This window comes from Balearica regulorum, chromosome 14 (genome assembly GCF_011004875.1).
Source record: "Balearica regulorum gibbericeps isolate bBalReg1 chromosome 14, bBalReg1.pri, whole genome shotgun sequence".
Taxonomy (NCBI): domain Eukaryota; kingdom Metazoa; phylum Chordata; class Aves; order Gruiformes; family Gruidae; genus Balearica; species Balearica regulorum.
The window spans coordinates 15,706,469-15,726,163 of record NC_046197.1 but is presented as its reverse complement, the minus strand read 5'-3'; the positions used below and the strand labels follow the sequence as shown (position 1 = coordinate 15,726,163).

At 40.9% G+C, this 19,695-nt stretch overlaps 3 protein-coding genes across 7 annotated transcripts in view; 1 reads left to right on the top strand and 2 right to left on the bottom strand.

The window, feature by feature from the left end:
• ADAMTS2 (ADAM metallopeptidase with thrombospondin type 1 motif 2) overlaps window positions 1-5,119 on the bottom strand; it is a 264,477-nt gene extending 259,358 nt beyond the window's left edge. For 2 of the 3 annotated variants that reach the window (XM_075766937.1, XM_075766936.1), the window contains exon 1: window positions 4,824-5,119. The gene's annotated coding sequence lies outside the window, so the exon portion shown is untranslated. The remainder of the gene's footprint in view (window positions 1-4,823) is intronic. The other variant, XM_075766938.1, reaches the window with a different exon arrangement.
• The window catches only part of HNRNPH1 (heterogeneous nuclear ribonucleoprotein H1), a 301,642-nt gene that overhangs the window by 263,821 nt on the left and 18,126 nt on the right, over window positions 1-19,695 (bottom strand). The window lies entirely within an intron of this gene.
• Window positions 1,928-18,918, top strand: RUFY1 (RUN and FYVE domain containing 1). Of its 3 annotated transcripts, none has more exons than XM_075766941.1 (18): window positions 1,928-2,230; window positions 5,621-5,794; window positions 6,306-6,423; window positions 6,998-7,099; window positions 7,435-7,558; window positions 8,676-8,734; window positions 9,456-9,521; window positions 10,131-10,200; window positions 11,133-11,234; window positions 11,625-11,741; window positions 12,405-12,572; window positions 14,132-14,229; window positions 14,687-14,806; window positions 15,583-15,712; window positions 16,561-16,655; window positions 17,111-17,159; window positions 17,344-17,421; window positions 18,186-18,918. In XM_075766941.1, the coding sequence occupies exons 1-18, from the start codon at window positions 1,963-1,965 to the stop codon at window positions 18,327-18,329; spliced, it is 2,082 nt and encodes a 693-aa protein (XP_075623056.1). In that variant the 5' UTR covers window positions 1,928-1,962; the 3' UTR covers window positions 18,330-18,918. The 3 variants fall into 3 exon arrangements, with proteins under 3 accessions (XP_075623056.1, XP_075623057.1, XP_075623058.1); XM_075766942.1 differs by having other exon boundaries at window positions 1,939-2,181; XM_075766943.1 differs by lacking the exon at window positions 1,928-2,230 and adding an exon at window positions 5,215-5,282.

Genomic DNA, 19,695 nt, shown 5'->3' with positions numbered 1-19,695 from the left:
CAGACCTAAGCAAGCCACGTAATGGGCTTTCAAAAGAAAACACAGCTCATCTTCACATGAATAGCAAAAGCTATTACAGACTAGTGGTCTGTAAAGAGACTACAGTGGTAAAATATCACCTGCAGAAGACAGACATAAAAATGAGCCCACTCTGAGCTAAAAATGAATAGTGTTATTCATGCATAGTGCCCCTCCTTGATAAATCTGTGAATCAAAACCAACGTAATATGACTTTCTTTCTTTTTTTTTCTTTTCTTTTTTTTTTTTTAATATGTGCTTAAAGCTGTGTCTTGTATAAACTACATCCTCCTTGGCTGCCCCAAATGACTCCTGAGGAAATTGTACTTTGCAAACAAAACAAACCTCTTTAACTTAGGGCTCACTTACAATGTTACAGAACCTCTTGCTTGCTTTAAAATATAAATAAATGTGAGGAAAGAGGGCATTTAACACATTCAGCAGCTAAGAGGCATTTAATACATTCAGCAACTGACTTCATAACATTTAAGTAATTTTGACCAAATAGTAATAAGCAAAGACTGATTAAATCAGATGGCTGTGTAGCAAAAAAATTTTAGCAAATCTCTTATGCACAGTATAAAGTTTCCTATTTGATCTCAGCCAACACCTGAAATAAAATGATCAAATGTTTCTTTCATAGCAACATAAGGAAAGATTATCACAGACTATGTGGTAGTTTCACTTAATATTTTTACAAAGTAGCTAAGTGTAAGGCTGTACAGAGGAGTCTGATGCTTTGTTACCTGACAGGAGCAACATACTGAGAGATAAATAGAGTCTTGTTTTGCTCTTATTTTCACAGTCACAAAACTTTCATGCCCTATTTTTCAGATGTATTGAAAAAGAAAAGTTATTTCAATGCTTAGAATTCTGCTTTGCTTCTCTAGCCAAATATTGTCCTGACTCTAATATTGGGTGGATAGTAAAAGGCAGAAAATCAATGTCAAGTCTTACTCAAGGCAAACAGAGGTATAGTCGACCGCAAGATAGCAGCCTACAAAGCTACTAGATACTACTTCCTTATAAACACAGCCAAATACTGCTGGATTCCACAAGATGGAGTAACATTTACCTCTATAACCTTTTAGCAAATGTAGCTTAAAGCCTATACTAAACTCATATGAATCATGGGTGAGTAAGAGGCTGCTGATTTCTGAATTCTCAACAAATATGTAAGAGCTTCCCTGTGCTTTGTGGAACAAAAGTTGTTAAATTTTCAGTGTCTGAGAAGACAAGAGGATAGAATCAATCAGTAGCTTATAATAGGAGAACAAATAAGATACAGACCTGAAGATTTATTTTGCTGCAAGACTACTGAAAAGCACTTTTCGTAACACTGAAACTGTCATACCAATTCACCATTTTAATCAAGTTACAATGACTTGACTAACATATAACAGCAGGTTCAAAACGTGCCCGAACACGATCCTGTACAACCTGCTCTAAGTGATCCTGCTTTAGCAGGGGGGTTAGACTAGACCATCTCCAGAGGTCCCTTCCAACCCCCACCGTTCTGTGATTCTGTGACTTGAATTATAGGCAGTGTAATAAAGATCTCTTTAAGTTGTCACAACTGCATAAATCTGGGATGTCAAAAGATACTATAAATTTTCTAATTGAAAATGATGTTTGGGAACAGATACAGCAATAAAACCCTGTAAAGCGTATTTTTGTTACTTTCATAACTTGTTTAAAAGTAAACTCTTTGCCTTCCACGTCACTCTTCCCCCACCCCCCCTTCCGAGTCTTTAACTGAAAACATCAAGCAAACTGCTCAGTTCTGCACAGACTTGTCTTATAGTCCTGTTGGTGCGTGCAGCCGCTTTAAAACCGCGCAGCCGGCTCTCCGGTACCTGCCTTCCAACCGGCAGGCGGGCGGCAGGCCGGGCCTGGGGCCGCCGGCTCGATTGCTCATGACTAGTGTCATATGACACGTTAAAGATGGCTGAAGGGGAGAGTTACACCGCGTCTGTCGCGGAAATAAAAGAAGACTTTGAGATTATTGACAAAAAACAGATTCCTAATATGACTGAGTTGAAAAACGAGGAAAAAGAGAAAACGGAAGAAGCGAGGTGGTCTGCTCCTATCTTGTCGCTGGCCAAGAAAGCCTCGGAAAACTTAGCGCTGAGCTATGGCAACACTCTGAAGTCTGCATCTTTGGTAGGACTCATATCCAAACCAGTCAGCAATGACAGCACAGCAAAAACAAGTATGGCTATGTTTATTTAGTAAACTTGCTTTTATGGTGCGCAAATAAGTTTGCTCCCGTAAGTGCTGTTGATAAGTGTCAGTGATGCATGATTATTGCTTTGCATTTATTTTTAAAAATCTAACGCTGCAGGTTTTTTATTTAAACAAAATTATACTAACACCACAGATGTAGAACTTAACAAAATGTATTGTAATCGGAAGAATCCTAAACTCTTAATGAATTTGGGAAAATGGACTTTAGTTTTATGCAGTAAGCTTTTATTTGATTCCTTTTCTCCCTCTCCCTTAAAGTTCACCTCAGCAGCCTGTCTGCACTCATAACTGATCCAGTTTGTCAATTTGTTATCCTTCCTTGGTATGCTGGTTCAGAGAAGGAACTATACTTCTGTATAGCTTTCATGTCAGAAAGTGGACAAGTGAACTAAGATACAGATTTGTTATAAATTACTTTTTAACTATGCTAAAAATGCCTTCTATTTAACCACAGCTTGCTTTATTAGATATCTGTATTCATGGATATAGCAATCATACAGACTTATAGAACAGGTCTCTTAGAAATGAATTAAAAGGGCTTTAATTGAATTCATATGGAAATTAAATCTCAGCAATATTCGTAACATGGAAACACCACGATTCAAATGTAGCAGTAATTGGGCCTGGAGCCTGGTACTTAATGGTTTTGGAGCAATGGAGCTCAGTTCTGCTAACTGGTGCTGACCTTTTGTGTTTTAGTGATATTAAGTATTCAAGCTGGAGTTCTGTGGGGACGAATTGTGATTGCATGGTGAAATAAGTTACTGCTGCTGGACTCTTTAATTTTTTTTGTGACAATTCCTCAGTGTTCCATACTTAAAGATTATTTCTGTCCTGAAAAAACTAGATTCTTGTCTTTCCCAGCACTTTAAGTCTCACACCAAAATTCTCACAGATTTGTTTTCTGAATGCTCATCTTGAGCACCTGGGATCTAACCTGACAAAGGGCAGAATATCCTATTTTCTTCAGTTACATTTGGAACAATACTGTAAATAGATGTAATTCAAAACATTACACAGCATTTGGCAAGGGATGGGGAATAAAATGTTCTCTTGCCTGAAATGGAGCTCATACACTTGATGGAACTTTTACCATAATCTTTCAGCTTCTTATCTGTAAAGTAAGGGAATACAACGCTACTTCCCCAAATTGTTCTAAGTATTCGGGTAATATGTTGATGAGTTTTACGGAAAATTCCGTAAGAAAAATCTGTTCATAACTTAGATACGAAATGTGAACGGGCACTAAATCACCTATTCTGCCTATTCACAACCCATTCGTTACTACCTTTGCCCAAGCACTATAAATTAAATTGAAAGCAGGTATTTTTAAGAAATAACCTGAGGCCTTCAAGACCTCTTGTGGAAAACTAGCAACTTGTTCCCTGCTGCCATTTTTTTCCAGAGATCTTAAAACCTCCACCTGCTATTTCAGATCTGTTGATCACATGTAAACTGTGCTGCACACTATGCAGTTAGCTGGACACATAGAAAGAGAAAAGCACATCATAAAACCAGTGTCTACCATTGAAGAAACTATACCCTGCCTGGCAGAGAAGGACAGGAACTACAAATCTGAAGAATACAAATCAAGACAGACTTGCAGTCTTAAAGACTTAGTTTTAAAGATGGAGAACTGTGAGCTTTTCTTCACGCTTCCATGTTCTCTGACTTCAAAGTGTGCTGAATAATTACAGTAAACAAGGCATAGGGCTTCAAAAAGATGTTAAAACGCATCTGTTGAATGAGATACAAGACTGTGTGACCACATTCTTAAAGATTGCGGCATAATGCCTGTGATCTTTTGCACTTAGGTAACCTGATTCCTAATCTTTGAGGCCTGGCTTTTGTAATGTGTCTAATACCTATCTGTTTTGCATGTACCAACTTGTACACAGTTTTGCAAAAGATGTACTTGACTGTGTAAATTTGCAAGTCTAAAAAATATTGTTAAATTATTTAGCTTAATACAAACCCTTATTAAGACACCATTTAATTTAAATCTGTGTTCACAAAGAACACTTCATTCACAGTATTTACATGTATCTTGAGCAAAGCTTACAAGCAAAATATTCCTGATAAAGTAAAAACTCAAATTCAGAAAACCATCAAACTAAGTTCGTGAGTTCCTACTGAAACAGCCCAATACATGAAATCACTGATTTTCTGTTTCTGCAGTTGACTTTTTTCCTGCTTCTGATCTGTAACCTGACAATATTGAAATCAAAATTCAAAATATTACAGCTTTTAATCCTCAGTCTCATCTTGACATTATATGCAATTTTGAGGCTACATTAGTACATTGACTATAGTAATTGGTACAGTAGGCTACTGAGCAGACAGGACTTTGTGTGCTTTGTGATTATTAAGATCAATTTGATTAGAACGACTCCCTGTTTTCACTCTTCTGATATGGGAAGTTTTGCTTGTTTTTAATCCTAAAACAACATTATGTGCACAAAAAGGAAGGTAATAATGAAAATTAGTACCCGAAGAGACTTTTGCATGGTGTTAGGAATAGTGTTAACAATCTTGCATGTGACTGACACGGGCTCTACCTGTTAGACTCGGTCTTCTGCAACTATTTCTGCAAGAAAGTATGACCGTGTTTGATCCACAGGTGACAGCAGGATTCTCCTAACGCAACTGCGTTGGCTCAGATGATTTAGATGACCATTGGTCTGCGGTTGGCAGCCTCTGTCAGAACCTGTTGTTGACTGGAGAAAAAGCGGTAGCTGGCAGCCTGGTTTTGTCTCGCTTTTCCTCAGGTTTCGGGGAGGAGCAGCAATACCTGCCTGGCGGGGAGGCGCTGACGAGAGGCGCTCGGCTCCCCAGCAGCGCCACGCAGCAGACACTCTTTCTAAAATGGCGCCTGGCGCGACGCACCGCCCGCCCTCGCCACGCTCGGTGTCGCGAGAGTTGCCGGGGGTGGTGCGTGTGCTGTTGCCGTGGTAACGCGGGCGGGGAGGGGTCGCCTCAGCCCGCGGTGGGGGGCTGCCCTCCGGTGCCGCGCCGAGGTAGGGGCCCCCCCCCGGCCACTGAGGCGGTGCTCGGCCCGGGGCGGGGGGGAGCGAAGGTGCCGTGTCGTTCCCCCCCCGGGGGGGCCGTGGGTGCTGGGAGCGGCAAGGCCGGGGCAACGGCCCCGCTCCCCGCGGTGTCAGTTCTCGATCCGCGCGTACAGCGTGTTGGAGGTGGGGGGATTCACCCGTGGTTTATACCCAGCTCTTCTCAAGCCGTTCACCTCGGCAAGATGGAGACCGAGGCGGGCAGGCACCGCTCATGTCAGCGCTGTGAAGGGTCAGGAGTGCATTTCTAAAAGCAGCTTTTCTTTCTCTGCCCACCTCTCCCAACCCAGGTGCGCGATACCACGCCATGGAGGAGCGTGCCAACCTCATGAACATGATGAAGCTCAGTATCAAAATCCTGATCCAGTCAGCCCTGAGCCTAGGCCGGACCCTGGACTCCGACTTCCCTCCCTTGCAGCAATTCTTCGTGGTGCTGGAGCACTGCCTGAAGCACGGACTGAAAGGTGGGCACCCGCTCCCCGCGGCTGGTCCAGCTGCCATGCTGAGGAGAGGCAGATAAATGAGAACGTGTCGTGTCCACTCTGTCACCAGTTTGACTTCTGTATGACATTAATATTAATCGTGTACACTGCGTGATGTTAACAGGTATTACAGGTATAAGTCGGTTACCCAGAGAGGTTGTGGATGCCCCTGGATCCCTGGCAGTGTTCAAGGCCAGGTTGGATGGGGCTTTGGGCAACCTGGGCTAGTGGAGGGTGTCCCTGCCCATGGTGAGGGATTGGAACTAGATCTTTTAGGTCTCTTTCAACCCAAACCATTCTATAAACTATGCAGTTATCTTCTGATACACCCTGTATTTTGTGCCTTCTAAACTGTCAAGGTATTTTTAATGCCCCCTTTTTGATGACATATTAGGAGCTGGTAAGACAAAGTAAAATGTAGACTAAAATTTGTGATTCTGGAGTTGGAAGCATGTCAGTTTTCCGCACAAACTTCTCTGTATATTCCCTTTAGTGAAGAAGACTTTTATTGGACAGAACAAATCGTTTTTTGGTCCTTTGGAGCTAGTGGAAAAACTTTGTCCTGAAGCATCAGATATAGCAACTAGTGTTAAAAATCTGCCAGAGTTGAAGTAAGTTGGTTGTTGGGGACGATGCATTTCATTTTTACTGCTGGGAAAAACAATCCTTCGAGTAGACTCTCGCCTTCCTTAATGAGATCTTGTTCCCAAAGAGAAAAATAGGGAACGTAGGAGGCAAGAGATAAGGAGGACGTCTCAAAATACTCTGTGTTTCTGATTCAAACAATGCTGTCACGTTAAAAAACAGCATTTGGAAATTTCTGTAAGCTTGCTAAAAATAACTGTAGAGTCTTCCCCAATATTTTCTTTCCCTCACTTTTATAGTTTTGTCTAATTTTGTGCATGTGCTAGTAGTATTTCATTTGGGTAATTCCGGATGATGAAAAGAGACTAGTTTTAATGCTAGGATGCATCAATAGTTGGGTTATGGTGGTAGTTGAAAATATGTATGTCTTTCCAAGTTAGAAAGATTTTACAATATACTTTCTGTTCACTGAAGCAATGGGATTTACTCAAATGCTTCTGTGTTCTGGAGAGAACATTTTGTAAAGGGAGAACTGTGAACTGTATAAACTAGTTAATAAACCATTTTAGTTTTACCAAAACATGCAACTTTTTATTTTAGGACTGCTGTAGGACGAGGAAGGGCTTGGCTTTATCTAGCACTCATGCAAAAGAAACTGGCAGATTATCTCAAAGTACTCTTGGACCATAAGCATCTATTAAGGTAACAGATATACAGATAAATGTAGATTGTATTCATTGAACCACCAAAACCTTGCATTGCTGCAGTAAAAATTCATTAATTGGCCAGTTTTAAGTTTTCTTGCAACTTGCTGAGGAGCAAGTCATTCATTGTTTTTTGCAGAGGAACAGTAGAGTATTTTCTGTGAGAGTTCTGCATCTTCGACCTTTGCAATGAATTAGCAAAGAGGGAGCTTGATAAGGACTACATTACTGTAGTAATATAGTCCTTATTTATATTATTTATATTATTTCAGTGACAGAAGCACCACTGTAATTGTTACAATGTGCAGTGATGCCTTATATTATTTCTTCTAGTGAATTTTATGAACCTGATGCAGTGATGATGGAGGAGGAAGGAGCAGTCATTGTGGGTCTGCTAGTTGGACTGAATGTTATTGATGCAAACCTTTGCTTGAAAGGAGAAGACCTGGACTCCCAGGTGAAGCTTAAAGCTTAAATAAGATCAGTCTGTATAAGATTCCAGTAGAATTAAGCACATCCATAAATACTTTATTGGGTCCAGAATTATTAAATGTGGTATTCAGCCAGGGTTTGCCATTGTTTTCATAAGCAGGCATCTGAATATCTTATGATAAATCAAAAATTGGGTGGACTGAGCTAATTACAAGAGATGTTGTCGAGATCAATCTGCTAGGGACTTATGGGAGCTCTTGATTTGAGGGGGAATGGCAGTTTCCTTTTGGCTTTGGCGGGGGGGGGGGGGGGGGGGGCAGTGATGTCACATACCTCTGCTGTTTTAATGAAACAGCCCGGGAGTGTAAGGAATGTTTTGAGATATTTGTGGTCTAAACAAATGCTTTGCATGAATCTGTGCTTAACTTACTGTGAGTATCTTGTAATTTGAAACCATATCCTCTTTCGGCCAATCTGTTTTGCTTTTTGAATTAGATAAACTTAGACAAAATGGGTCAATAGCATTGCAGAAGTCTAATTCTCTAAGCTGTAAATTAAAAATATATGTTACCATAATTTTATTCTTATTAACCTTTTTATTCTTTAAAAGATACTGTTGCAGAAAATAATGTTGAAATCTTCCTGCCTGTTGTAAAATTGTGAAAATGGCTAACTATTAATGTCTTTATAAGAACTCAAAGAATTGCTTAAATGTCATATCTCCATAAGATACTGTGTTTGTTTTTAGAAAGCACGATTTAAGTTTGGGGGTTTTTTTTTGGTGGGGTTTGTTTGGGGTTTTTTTTGAGGGGGGCAGGAATGTCATATGTGGAAGCTTGTCATGTTTCCCATGTTGAATCCAAAAAAAATACATAATTATCCATCTCTTTAAGTAGCAGTTTATGGAACTGCTGTCAAAACTAATAACTGCTAGAAACTGGGCACACTGACTATATTATTTTGATGCTTTTATGACAAACACTAGCTTCTACGTTTGCTTCAGCTGGGAAGAATATAGGTATTATCTGTCTTTCTAAACTTAAACTTCAGATGTTTACCTTTTGCTAAATATAAAGTAATGCCTGCCGCTATGCAGAATTGCACTGTGAAGGTGTGTTTATGTCTTAAATATATTTTTTCAGGTTGGAGTGATTGATTTTTCCTTGTACCTTAAGGAAACCCAGGACAGTGATGGCAAGCAGTACGTATGGTGAATTAGTGATTCTAAATTGTTGTTTTTTGTAGAACAAACCTGTCAAACAGTCTGTGGGAGCACATGAGTGCTAGAGATCTTAAACTCTTTTAATCATCTGAAAAAATGAATCCAAAATAGATTTTGTTAGCTAAACAAAAGTACTAACTTTCAAAGGCTGAGCTCATGGTTTTAACAACAATACAGTGTGGAGAGTTTGTGTCTTGAGCTGGGACCAAATTAAAAGCACCCAAAATTTTAGGTTGTGTTTTAACGGGTTTTAGGAGATATGATCTACCAGGTCACCCACTACTAAATCACTGCTTTGTTTTTAAGCACCGTTTCAGAAACACTCTCAATTAAGTAGCTGTCTTTGCGGGACAGATCAGTTATGAAGGAAAAAAAGTACTTTTAGGTGAAATGTTAGGTGAATTCAAGACTACAACTGTTAGCAGCACTGTACCTAGAAGACCTGTAGTGAATGGAGGGGACTTTGTGTGCTTCCTGCGCTTCAGAGCACTTTACTGTTTAGCTACTGAGGAGAAGCAGCTAAACAGCTGCTTCATCTCCCTAGTGCTTCTGGTCTAGCTCAGGCACAAGTATTTTTATAAGAAAAGGAGAAAAGGTTTCAACTCAGTTTGCAAGTCTATGCTGAAAACTCTAATACAAACTAACACTTTAGAATGAAGGAGTTTCTTCTCAATCAATAAATTCTCACTTTTACAACTAGAGATGGAGGGATTACAGCTGTCCTTGACCAGAAGCATTATGTGGAAGAACTTAACCGACATCTAAGGTGGGATTTTCATCTATTCTAATGTATAACACTTGGCCTCTTTAGCTTTTCCAGTATGACTTTGAATGTCTCTGCTGTCCATCTTGTAGAATTTGTCTGATATTGAAATGCCTTTTCTGATTGGTTCCCAAAATCTTAGTTTCATTTTGTAATCTTCTGATGGCATATGTAATGTAGAAAACAAGTCTGTGTAATAATAGTTGACTTTATTGAGACTTATTGGTGATTAACAGAAGATTTTGGAGCTACGTTTTCAAGATAAAACTCTTACAGTGCATCTGGAAATTCATTCTTTAGAGGAAGAGTCTCTATTCTTCCCCCATAGGTTGCTCAGCAGGAGGAACAGGCCTCACTTTACTCTCTTGAACATCAAGAGGTGTTAAGACTGTAAAAGCTAAGCCCAAACAGCCCTGCCAACTGTAGGGAAATGTATGGTCCTCTCAGAGCTTGAGAGGGACAATTGTCCTTTCTCTGGCTTTTTTGAAGCTCATAACAGTATTTCATTGTTAACAAATGCATGATGGTCAAAGTATGATTGAGGATAGGAATAAATTTTGAACACTGGCACTTCTTTTATTGTTTTTATACATCTTTTTTTCCTTGCTGCAGTTGCACGGTTGCAGATCTTCAGAACAAAATAGACTGTTTAGAAAAGACCAATTCAAAACTCCAGGAAGAGGTTTGTGTCTGGTCTGTTAAGTATTTCTCATAGCTGTTTTCCATCAGAGGCAAAACTCCGTAAGAATATACCTTAGACCTAATATTTGAGTCAATACTAATGAAGTATGGGGGATTGGTAGGACTGGCATGAGTTGGCACATGGGGAAAGCTCTGTGGAAAGCGTCTACGTTATGTTAGTTGTTAAAATGCTTTTGGGCACCTATGTTACAGGGGTTTCCTTAATCAAGTTTTTTATCTTGCAATGGTGTCTCCACCCAAAGGTAATCATACCACTATAAGGAACGTGATTTGTCTCTCTTCCTTCTGCACATACACCTGTGTATGTTGTCATGTGAGTTAAACAGAACTCAGAAGGAAAAGAATCACCCTTCAATTAGGCAATCTTTCCTAGCTGGAAACTGAAATAGAATCCAGCAGCATTCATGGTAATGGTTGTTTTTTTGTGGTGGTGTTTTACTGTTTATATATATTATTATATATATGAGTTCCGAGTGTGTCTGTATAGTCCAATTTCCAATACTTTTTGGGGTATCTCCACTTAAAAATGCCATAAGGTTCCACCAGTGAATGTCAGCCCTGACTTGCTATATGACTTCTAGTTCATACCAGAATCAATACCACAGATCACAGATCTGTGCTGGATTTTAGCCTTTTACACTAGGATGCATTTCTTTGCACAGTTAATACTTAAAAATAATTGACGGTGTGAAGCAGAAGTCAAGCAAACAAGTGCTGGTGGGCTTATTAATTTAGGCTGTACAGTGTGTATGGCTGCAAAAGGGTCAGGCAGCTTCTGGGGAGAATGAAAGGGCCAAAAGGGGAAGCGAGCAGCGCACCTGCTACAAAGGCTGAGCTACTAACTTTAGAATTCCTCCAGATGTTGCATGCCTGTACAGTGATTAAATATAGATATGTTCTCTTTGTAAACAGCTTGCAGCAGCAACTGACCGAATTGGATCACTTCAGGAAGAGCAGCAGCAGCTAAAACAACAAAATGAATTAATTCGTGAACGGAGTGAAAAAAGTGTAGAGGTGGGATGCCTATTTGATGACGATCCTTAAAATTAGTGATCTCTTTTGGTCAGCTGTAGTTAGTGCTCTCAAAAGCACTTTGAACTGGGATGCTAAGCACAGTTTAGTGTGGTATTATGTAGATTGCTGGTTTTGTGTATAGTATGCACAGGCATTAAGTTTTGTTGTTCTCTACTACACGCTTAAAGATGTACTTGCAGAAGGGAGGGAGCATTAAAAGTGTTAGAGTGGTTTCTTTTTAGTCTGTTCTTTGACATTTCAGCTTATGTTTACCAGCTTATTTGTAAAATAGTGGGGTTTTGCTTGAAATTCCCTCAAATCCTCAAGTGCTTACTTTCAATACTTAACTTTGTGGTATTATGTGGCTTTTTTGGCTAATCTTTCTTACAGGTAACAAAAGAGGATACAAAAGTAGAATTGGATACTTACAAGCAATCACGCCAGGGTCTTGATGAAATGTACAGTGATGTTTGGAAGCAGTTGAAAGAAGAAAAAAAAATTAGGCTGGTAAGGAAATTAACTGTAAAAAGTGAAATGAAAGATACAGAATTCTGCCTACTTTAAGGTAGCATTACAAGTATAAGATATATGCTGTGCATTTTTTGCAACTTCATAATGGATTTGCAAGCAAGATGCTGGACATTTGTTATTTATAGTGTCTGTAAAGAACTGGAAATTGGGGCTTTTGGAATGCTGACAATAGAAAGTCTTTCCCTGTTTAAGAAACTACCAAGATTATAGCAGAGACTAAGATAAAAACACAAAGAAAGGAGGCAAATATGGTATATGCACAACAGTCACTTCCTCAATGAACTGCTAGTTAGTGACTAGTGAAGAGGCTGCCCGGGCTTGCTGAAGCCTATGGCTCTTAAGTCAACTGAACTCCAGCTGTCAAGAGGAATAGTTAATTTGACAGGCTGCTAAGTTATGCCCTGAGCTCTGCACTTCAGGGCAAGGGCGCAGATCTTCTGGCGTGATCTGGAGAGCTGAAATAGTATTTTGGTCTTGCTAACTTACAGTATTATTTGAGACTTAGCTCTGTTGTAAAATCATAGCTCAGTACTATGTTGGAGTAATACATAGTTTTGGGGGGTGTGGTTATATGGATTTCGGAAATACTTATCCTTGATTTATGACTACATAGCAGTAACTAGGAAATCCCTTTGTAAGGAACTAGAGAAAGAGTTGGAGCTACAGATTGGAATGAAAACAGAAATGGAAATTGCCATGAAACTTCTGGAAAAAGATACTCATGAAAAACAGGACACTTTGGTTGCACTTCGCCAACAGTTAGAAGAAGTGAAGGCCATTAACTTGCAGATGTTTCACAAATCTCAGGTATGTACCTAGGGGTGAATAGAAAGAGCAGCTGTGGTGGTGATCGTGACACGTTAATCATGCTCTGGGGATGCATGTGCCCTTATATACATCTGAAGTAATACTTAGATGCAACAATTTTCTGAAGAATATTTTTAGAGTGTAGAAGGAATTGTTTTTTTTTTTTATCATGCTTCATTATTGATGACAGATTGGATAAGTTTGGAAAGAATGGGGGTTTCTTTGAGTAGGCTGCATAGTGTGCCAGAGGATCATCCAGCAAGTGCTGAGCCAAATGGAGACCTCTCACAGGGGAGAAGGTGGTTGCAAGGGTCCTTTATTCTAACCACTGAGTGGTTAGTCTTTAAAAAATTACTTACTGCAGCCAAGAACTGTCTTCTCATTCCCATCTGTGTTGTCCTGCCTCTTTTACCCCACATTTAACGCTGTTTACCATAGAAACCAACAATAAGCCTCTCCAAACCAATAGAAAACTATCATTTATTTTTGTCTATTTTCTGCAGACTGTACCCAAATGGTCAGCTGAGTGCAGTAGCCAGTGGAAAGGCAACACTGGATTTGGGGAGGGGGGAGCTCTGCGGTCAGGCTGACCCTTGGAGCAACCAAAAATCTCTTGGATAGTTTTAGGTATTTTGTTATACCCTCTTTAGCATAAGACCTGGCTCTCCAGAAGAAAGATGGTTAAAGAAGTAAAATGAAAACCATTTTGCTTTCTGGGCGTGTCTCCCTTTCTCAGTCTCTTCCTTAGCCTGACAGTTTTCAGAGTTTACTTCCCCCATCTTTTGTGTCATATATATTGCAGGGGTTTGGGGATGTTTTTGTGGTTGATTTTGTTGTTTGAGTAGGTTGTGGTGTTCTGTCTTGTTTGGGTTTTGAGTTTTTTCAGTTGGACAAAAAAAATATACTGAGAGGCATTTCTGCAAGGAAATGATGGGGTAGTAGTGTTCACACAAAATGCACAGAGCTTGTTGCCATTAATGACATAGGACTTTAACTAGACTGCCCCTCCCGTATCCCAGATCCAGAGGGGATTTCTCTCAATTTTTATGGATTCTTCCCTGATGCCTGTTCAGGCTTTACCCAGGACTTTGCCTCCATCTCAGATGCACAGAAACTTGCAAGGCAATGGCCAGTGAAACCCCCGTGTTGAGACATGCCTTTGCTTTCAAAAGCAGTATTTGTTTGGGGGCTTTTTTTGGCTTCCTGGTTCCCTGCTCACTGGGAGCAGTTGTTACATTCAAATCATAATAGTAACATAATTGATCTTCTTATCCTGTCAGTTTAATCTGATAATTTCTTTCTTCAAGCTTGTTTCTGAAGAGAAGGTTTTTGGCTTGTAGCTGATCTCGCAGGTCAAAATGTAGTACAGTTAAGAGGTTGAGCAGTGTCTGCTCTGGCATTATCAGCATTTTGTTTGTACGTTCCAGTTAGACCCAGGCACAGCCTGTAACAAGCTAAACATTCTTTATCTAGTGGCAGAATTCCATTAAGTACTAACATTTCATGCTTTAGAAAACTAAAATGTATTACCTGGAATATCTTTTCCCTTATTCCTACAGAATGCAGAGTGTTCGTTACAGCAGAAAACAGAAGTAATATCCTCTTTCGAAGGAAAAACAAATGAGATGATGTCCTCTATGAAACAAATGGAAGAGAGGTAATAATTACAAGCTCAGAAAGTGACCACTGAAGTCAGTAGGACGTTTCCAACCGAAACCTTTATAGGAATACCTGTCATACACCTCCTATAGGCACTTGGGCATACATGCAAGCATGATATTCTTCTTTCTCTTTCTCCTCCTTATCACCCTCTGTGCTTGCCTGTTCTCTTTTCCCAGGCCAACATGCCCATAATTAACTCATTTGAAAACCCTAGCTCTTTCCATAGCAGGCTGTTTAAAAACATGCTGACTTTAGTTTATGAACAGGTATGACTCGCTTTGGGGTTTTTGCAGAAACAATTGCTTTCAAAAGTAATTTTTTTTTCTCTGCTAGCATTTTCAGTTCAAGATTTCTATAAAGATCTGTATAGTCAATCTAAAAGACCAAAATGAGAGGGTGTAGGTAAGGAGTGTGTGAATTTACAACAAATGTATGTGTTCCTTACTTTGTAGATTACAGCATGCGGAAAAGGCAAGGCAGGCTGCAGAAGAGAGGTGCAACAAGATGAAGCAAGAGCTTGCTGGCAGGCTTGACACTTGTCGGCAACAGATATCCCAGCTGGATAGCAAATGGTATTTAAACTGATCAGACTTTTTTCCTTCCCTTCTGCCATTTCTTTAAGTGCTTTCTACTATTTCTGTGCTAAGGCCTAAAGAGGGGTGGGTTTGAATCACATTGGGTTCAGCGAGTATTGACAGAAGTACGCAAGATATAGGAAAGCACAGCACCTCTGTATAGTGAACAGTTAGCATGAGGATTTTGAAATGCTTTTTCCAGAAAATCCAATTTAGGGCACAGTGCCGGTAGAAATCTGGTCATTGTGACAAGCAATGGAGCTTTCGGTGGTTTTTTAACTAACTCAGGAGATAGAGACAGTCATGCTTGTATGCTGAGCGTGTAAGTGACTGTCATCCAAAAGGACTGGGGGTTTTGGGAGCTGGGAGCATCCTGGTGTTCTTAGAGAATGTTAATCCTCTAAAGATTTCTAGCATCTATAGAAAATGCTTCTTTGACAGTTAAGACTTCAGGGTAGAGTGTCATTTTCAAACACGGCTGTTTAAACACAGGTAGTCAAATATGTACTTGTGGGGATTGGGTTTTTTTCTTGTTTTTCTTTTTTTCTTCTAGCTGTTCATTGCTGCTTGTTTTCTGTGACCTGAAAATGCTGCTAATACAGTTTTTGATGTCTGCTACCATAACATCCCTGTTCTTTCCTTTCCCAGAACACCACTCTAGTTTTTGCCCTCTTTTGGACAAGGTTTCTTCTTCTCATACTGTTGCTATCCTTAAGCACTATAGGATATTTTTCTGCTATTAGGGTTTCTTAGAATGAATTATTTTTAAATAGCTCAACTCTGGAAAAGGAGTTAAAATCTGAAAAGGAACAGAGACAAACTTTGCAAAGAGAACTACACCAAGAGAAGGATGCCACTGCTCTGCTTAAAACAGAATTGCAACAAATGGAAGGACTGAAAAAGGTACACACTGTGCAAATGTGCCCAGCGTTCAGGATTAAAGCTGACTTAGAATCAGTGCAATGTTTGCATCTGTAATAGAGGAATTTCTTCTATATCACTCTCCTCTGAGGGGTTTCAAAAGCTTGGCTGACATAATGTAAGTCTGCACGTGAAATGCCAAGAGAAAAGGAACTAGGAGCAATACAGGGCTCGGGCAAGGAAAGCAGCTTGGCTAGAGGTGCCTGAGGAGGCTTTCTCTGCCCTGCCTCAGCTGCACAAGTGTCTGAGTCACTCGTCAGCCAGCAGCTGAGGTGGGATAGCTGGGGACAAAAAGCTCATCAGCTGTCCTGTGATGAGATACATACCCCTGCCCAGGTAGGAAAGGACAAGTTCACTGTTTCCAGTGACACTCTGGGGTCTTCCAACTCTATGTAATAAAATGAGAACACATTTTCTAGCATTTGAAACCATGGAATGCAATTTATTTTTTTTTAAGTGTGAACATTCTAGTTAACCTGAAGAGAATTTGATCCTGTGTGTCTAGCAGTTTAGATTTTGAAGACACAATTGTACACCAGTATCTGCCCACACACGAGTGTGTGGGCATAGGATGGCTCCATTCTACCTATGCTTAAGGATGTTTAAAGCCTGAAAAATCTTCCTTTTTCTGGTAAATACAGTTAAATGATCGCATTTGTGCAGAACCCATGGGTAGTTCACCCATGTAATCCTAAAAATCAAGCCTTGGAAACAGGTAGCTTTGTAAAGGAGCTTATTCTTGTGAACTGCTTGGGTAGTTTGGTAGACTGATCTAGGTTATAGGTCAAACTTAGCACACAAAGAACTTGATTTTGTGCTTGATTTGGTAGGAACTGAGAAAACTGCAAGATGAGAAGCAGCAGTTAGAGAAAGTCTGTGAGGAGCAGGAGCAAGCTCTTCAAGAAATGGGACTTCATCTCAGCCAGTAAGTTCTAGAAATTAGAAAACTATCTCAGCCCAACCCAGCACAGCTCCTCTAAGGGATGTAACCTGGAGGATGGAGTATCAAACTAATACAAATAATTTTAAAACCCATCCAATTATAAAAATCAGTAATTGCAAGAATTTTAGGAGGCATGGGAAACTAAACAGCCATAAAATAAAAGTGAGGGAAGATCCTTGCACGAGTAAGATGGCTGAGATGGAAAACAATACAGTAAATGCTTCATTCTTACAGTGGAACTCTGCTTTTCCCACCTTCTGAATATACTGAAAAGGGGGCCAACCCCAAGGTGACAAAGTTTCCTGGTGATGGTGAGGGGTTTGGAGTTTTAACAAGGAGCTGACTGAAGAATTAGATTGAGGGGCTAGACAGTGGAGTGGCAAATTGAACACAAGTGAATGTAAAGTCATGCAGAAAGAATATATTTTTTTTTCCAGATCAAAGTTGAAGATGGAAGATATTAAAGAAGTAAATAAAGCACTAAAGGTAATCTACATCTCATGGATGTTTTGACTAAACATATGCATTTCATTCCATACCTTCAAATTTCACCACAGTTATCCAACTTTAGAAGACAGCTTTTGAAAAATACCAACAATGTTGGTGAACTGCCTTTTGAATCTTATTTTATAAATTTATCTACAGTAAGGTTTTCATTCCAATTTTCCAGGGTCATACCTGGCTGAAGGATGATGAAGCAACACACTGCAAGCAATGTGAAAAGGAATTCTCTATCTCAAGAAGAAAGGTAGTGGTGTTCAGTGGATTATTTTTTTTTCCTTTTATCATAGAAAAGAAAAATAGTGCTGTTTCCTAGTTTGCAAGGGAAGACTGACACTGCTTCAGTTCCCGATCTTGTTGGCAAGATAACTACATAGAAAAGTAATTTGGTATTTCCCATCCTAAAACCAATGTTGTTCTGCTTGGGCCCTGTCCTGGGTAGGGAGCTGTTACAGGCTCAGCTCTCTTGCGATGCAGTTCATCTCCCGTCCCTGTTGCACTGCCTAACAAGGACTGGATGCTGACAGGCCCTCCTCGGTGGCACGCAGTGGCAGGGGGACTGCTGCTGGGGTCCCGTCTGTGCTTTGGGGCAGCTCTTTGTGCCTGCATGGGTGCCTGGCAGCCCAGGCACCAGGTTTCCTCTGCCTAGAACTGGGCCTGTGCGTGCTTTCCCGAAAGCCTGGGCCTGGCCGCATGGTGACCTGCATGGGCTCTGCCGGGCAGCTGCGACATGGCAGCAGGGTGGCTCCTCCAGCCCTGGCCAGGCCTGCTGTGCCTGTGAGCTGGGGGTGAGCAAGCGGCTCCTGGGCCTGAGGGGAAGCTGGGCTGGCAGGAAGCCCACCGCTTCGCCTTTGGTCTCTGCCTAGGGGCAAGGGCTGCTGGGGGGGCTGGGCCTGTTGGGAAGTGGAGGGTGACAGCAGTAGACTCCCAAAGCTTTTACAAGGTCTGAATTATCTTCTCATGATCCTCAGTTTTTTGGCAGCTGTGCTTATTCTAACTCTCTGTCTGTAGCATCACTGCAGAAACTGTGGGGACATCTTCTGCAACACTTGTTCCAGTAATGAACTTGCACTGCCATCGTATCCTAAACCTGTCCGTGTTTGTGATACTTGTCACACGTTACTCCTTCAGCGGTGTTCGTCTAATTCCTCCTAAAGCTTTTGTGACCTCAACAGGACCATTATAATATTGGAAGAGTAGCCATTATTTTTTTAATTCTGAATTCCAGGCATCCTCTGTGTGGCAGACTGTCTGGTCTCTAATATTTTCCACTGTAAGGCAGAACAGTGTAAAATAATTTGTAGGGATTATTATGCAACCTAATATTTCTCCAACTGGAATAATTAAGAAAATTACATAAACTGTAATTTCCCTTAAAGTTCTATTTGAAATTAAAATGCAAATTCACTTTTCTGATTTTTTTATAGATATTTGTATTAAAATTTGTATATGGCATTTCTGCATTTATTTAATCCCTCTGGACATCACTGTCTTCCTGCACATTAACTTCACTTCCTCTGTATCTTCATGGTAGGTGCTCCTGTGCATTTCACTGGCTTGTGTACAGTTTTGTATTTGCTCTAAGAAAAGTCAGTTATGAATTGTCTATAGGAAGAGCTTTATGATGAGTGTCAATGAATGTGCCTTCAGTTCACTGCAGAGTCAAAAACTACACCTTGTATTTGTTCTGAAAGTTGTTGTAACCACAGCAGTTACGCAATAAACCCTTTTGCAAAAACTAAAAGCCAGAGTGAAGTTCTGACTTTTAACAGCTGTCAGTTATGGATCCCAGAAGAGGATGTTCCTGTGCAGCTGTGCATGTTGAAGGCTGAAGGTAGAGCTTCAAAGGTGCATCTGGTGTGGCTGACACACGCACGCTCATGGTGCTCTCTAGAAGGTGCCAGGTAGAGGCAGTGCCCTGCAGGGGTGACTGTGCCCAGCCTTCCCCAGGGAACCGTGGGCAGTGCCTCCAGCTTGCTGTGACAGCAGCTCCAGTAGCTGCTGCCTCCAGCAGAAGTTACCAATTGCTGCTTGGCTCTTGCTAATGATGGCATTTTTCTCAAGCCTGAGCAAGGCTGCCCTAGGCCAATGCAGGAGTTTTTTCATGGATGCCCAGCTCTGCTGTGCATCAGGGAAAGTGAGCTTAAAAGTCACACCTGTAACAACACTGGAGAAGCCCAGGTGAAGGCAGCCACGTCCCCAACAGCACCCACACTGCTCAGCCAGTGTCACACAATGCCACACAGCCCCGGCTGAAGCAAGCACACCCTTGCATACAGGCTCTTTCTTTCTGAGGCTTCACCAACACCAGCACAAACCACAGCCGAACTCTGCCCCAGGCTGTTTTGGCCCTTCAGTTCCCCCCCAAGCTCTGCTGAAGCTCAGCAGGACACAAGTGCATTGAGCTGGGCTGTAGCACCTACCCTGCTACAGCATAATCTATGGCTGCCATCAGCTGCCAGGTTTTGAACACTGCAAGGACAACGACTTGTTTTATCAAATGTCAGGAGTTTGAGCCTTC

What these genes read in the sequence shown, in the direction of transcription:
- RUFY1 (XM_075766941.1), top strand. Translation starts at nt 1,963, where the DNA reads ATGGCTGAAGGGGAGAGTTACACCGCGTCTGTCGCGGAAATAAAAGAA. An exon ending in CAGGACAGTGATGGCAAGCA is followed by an intron (nt 8,735 to 9,455) that starts GTACGTATGGTG and finishes TTTTACAACTAG; the next exon opens with AGATGGAGGGATTACAGCTG. An exon ending in TCCCAGCTGGATAGCAAATG is followed by an intron (nt 14,807 to 15,582) that starts GTATTTAAACTG and finishes ATTTTTAAATAG; the next exon opens with CTCAACTCTGGAAAAGGAGT.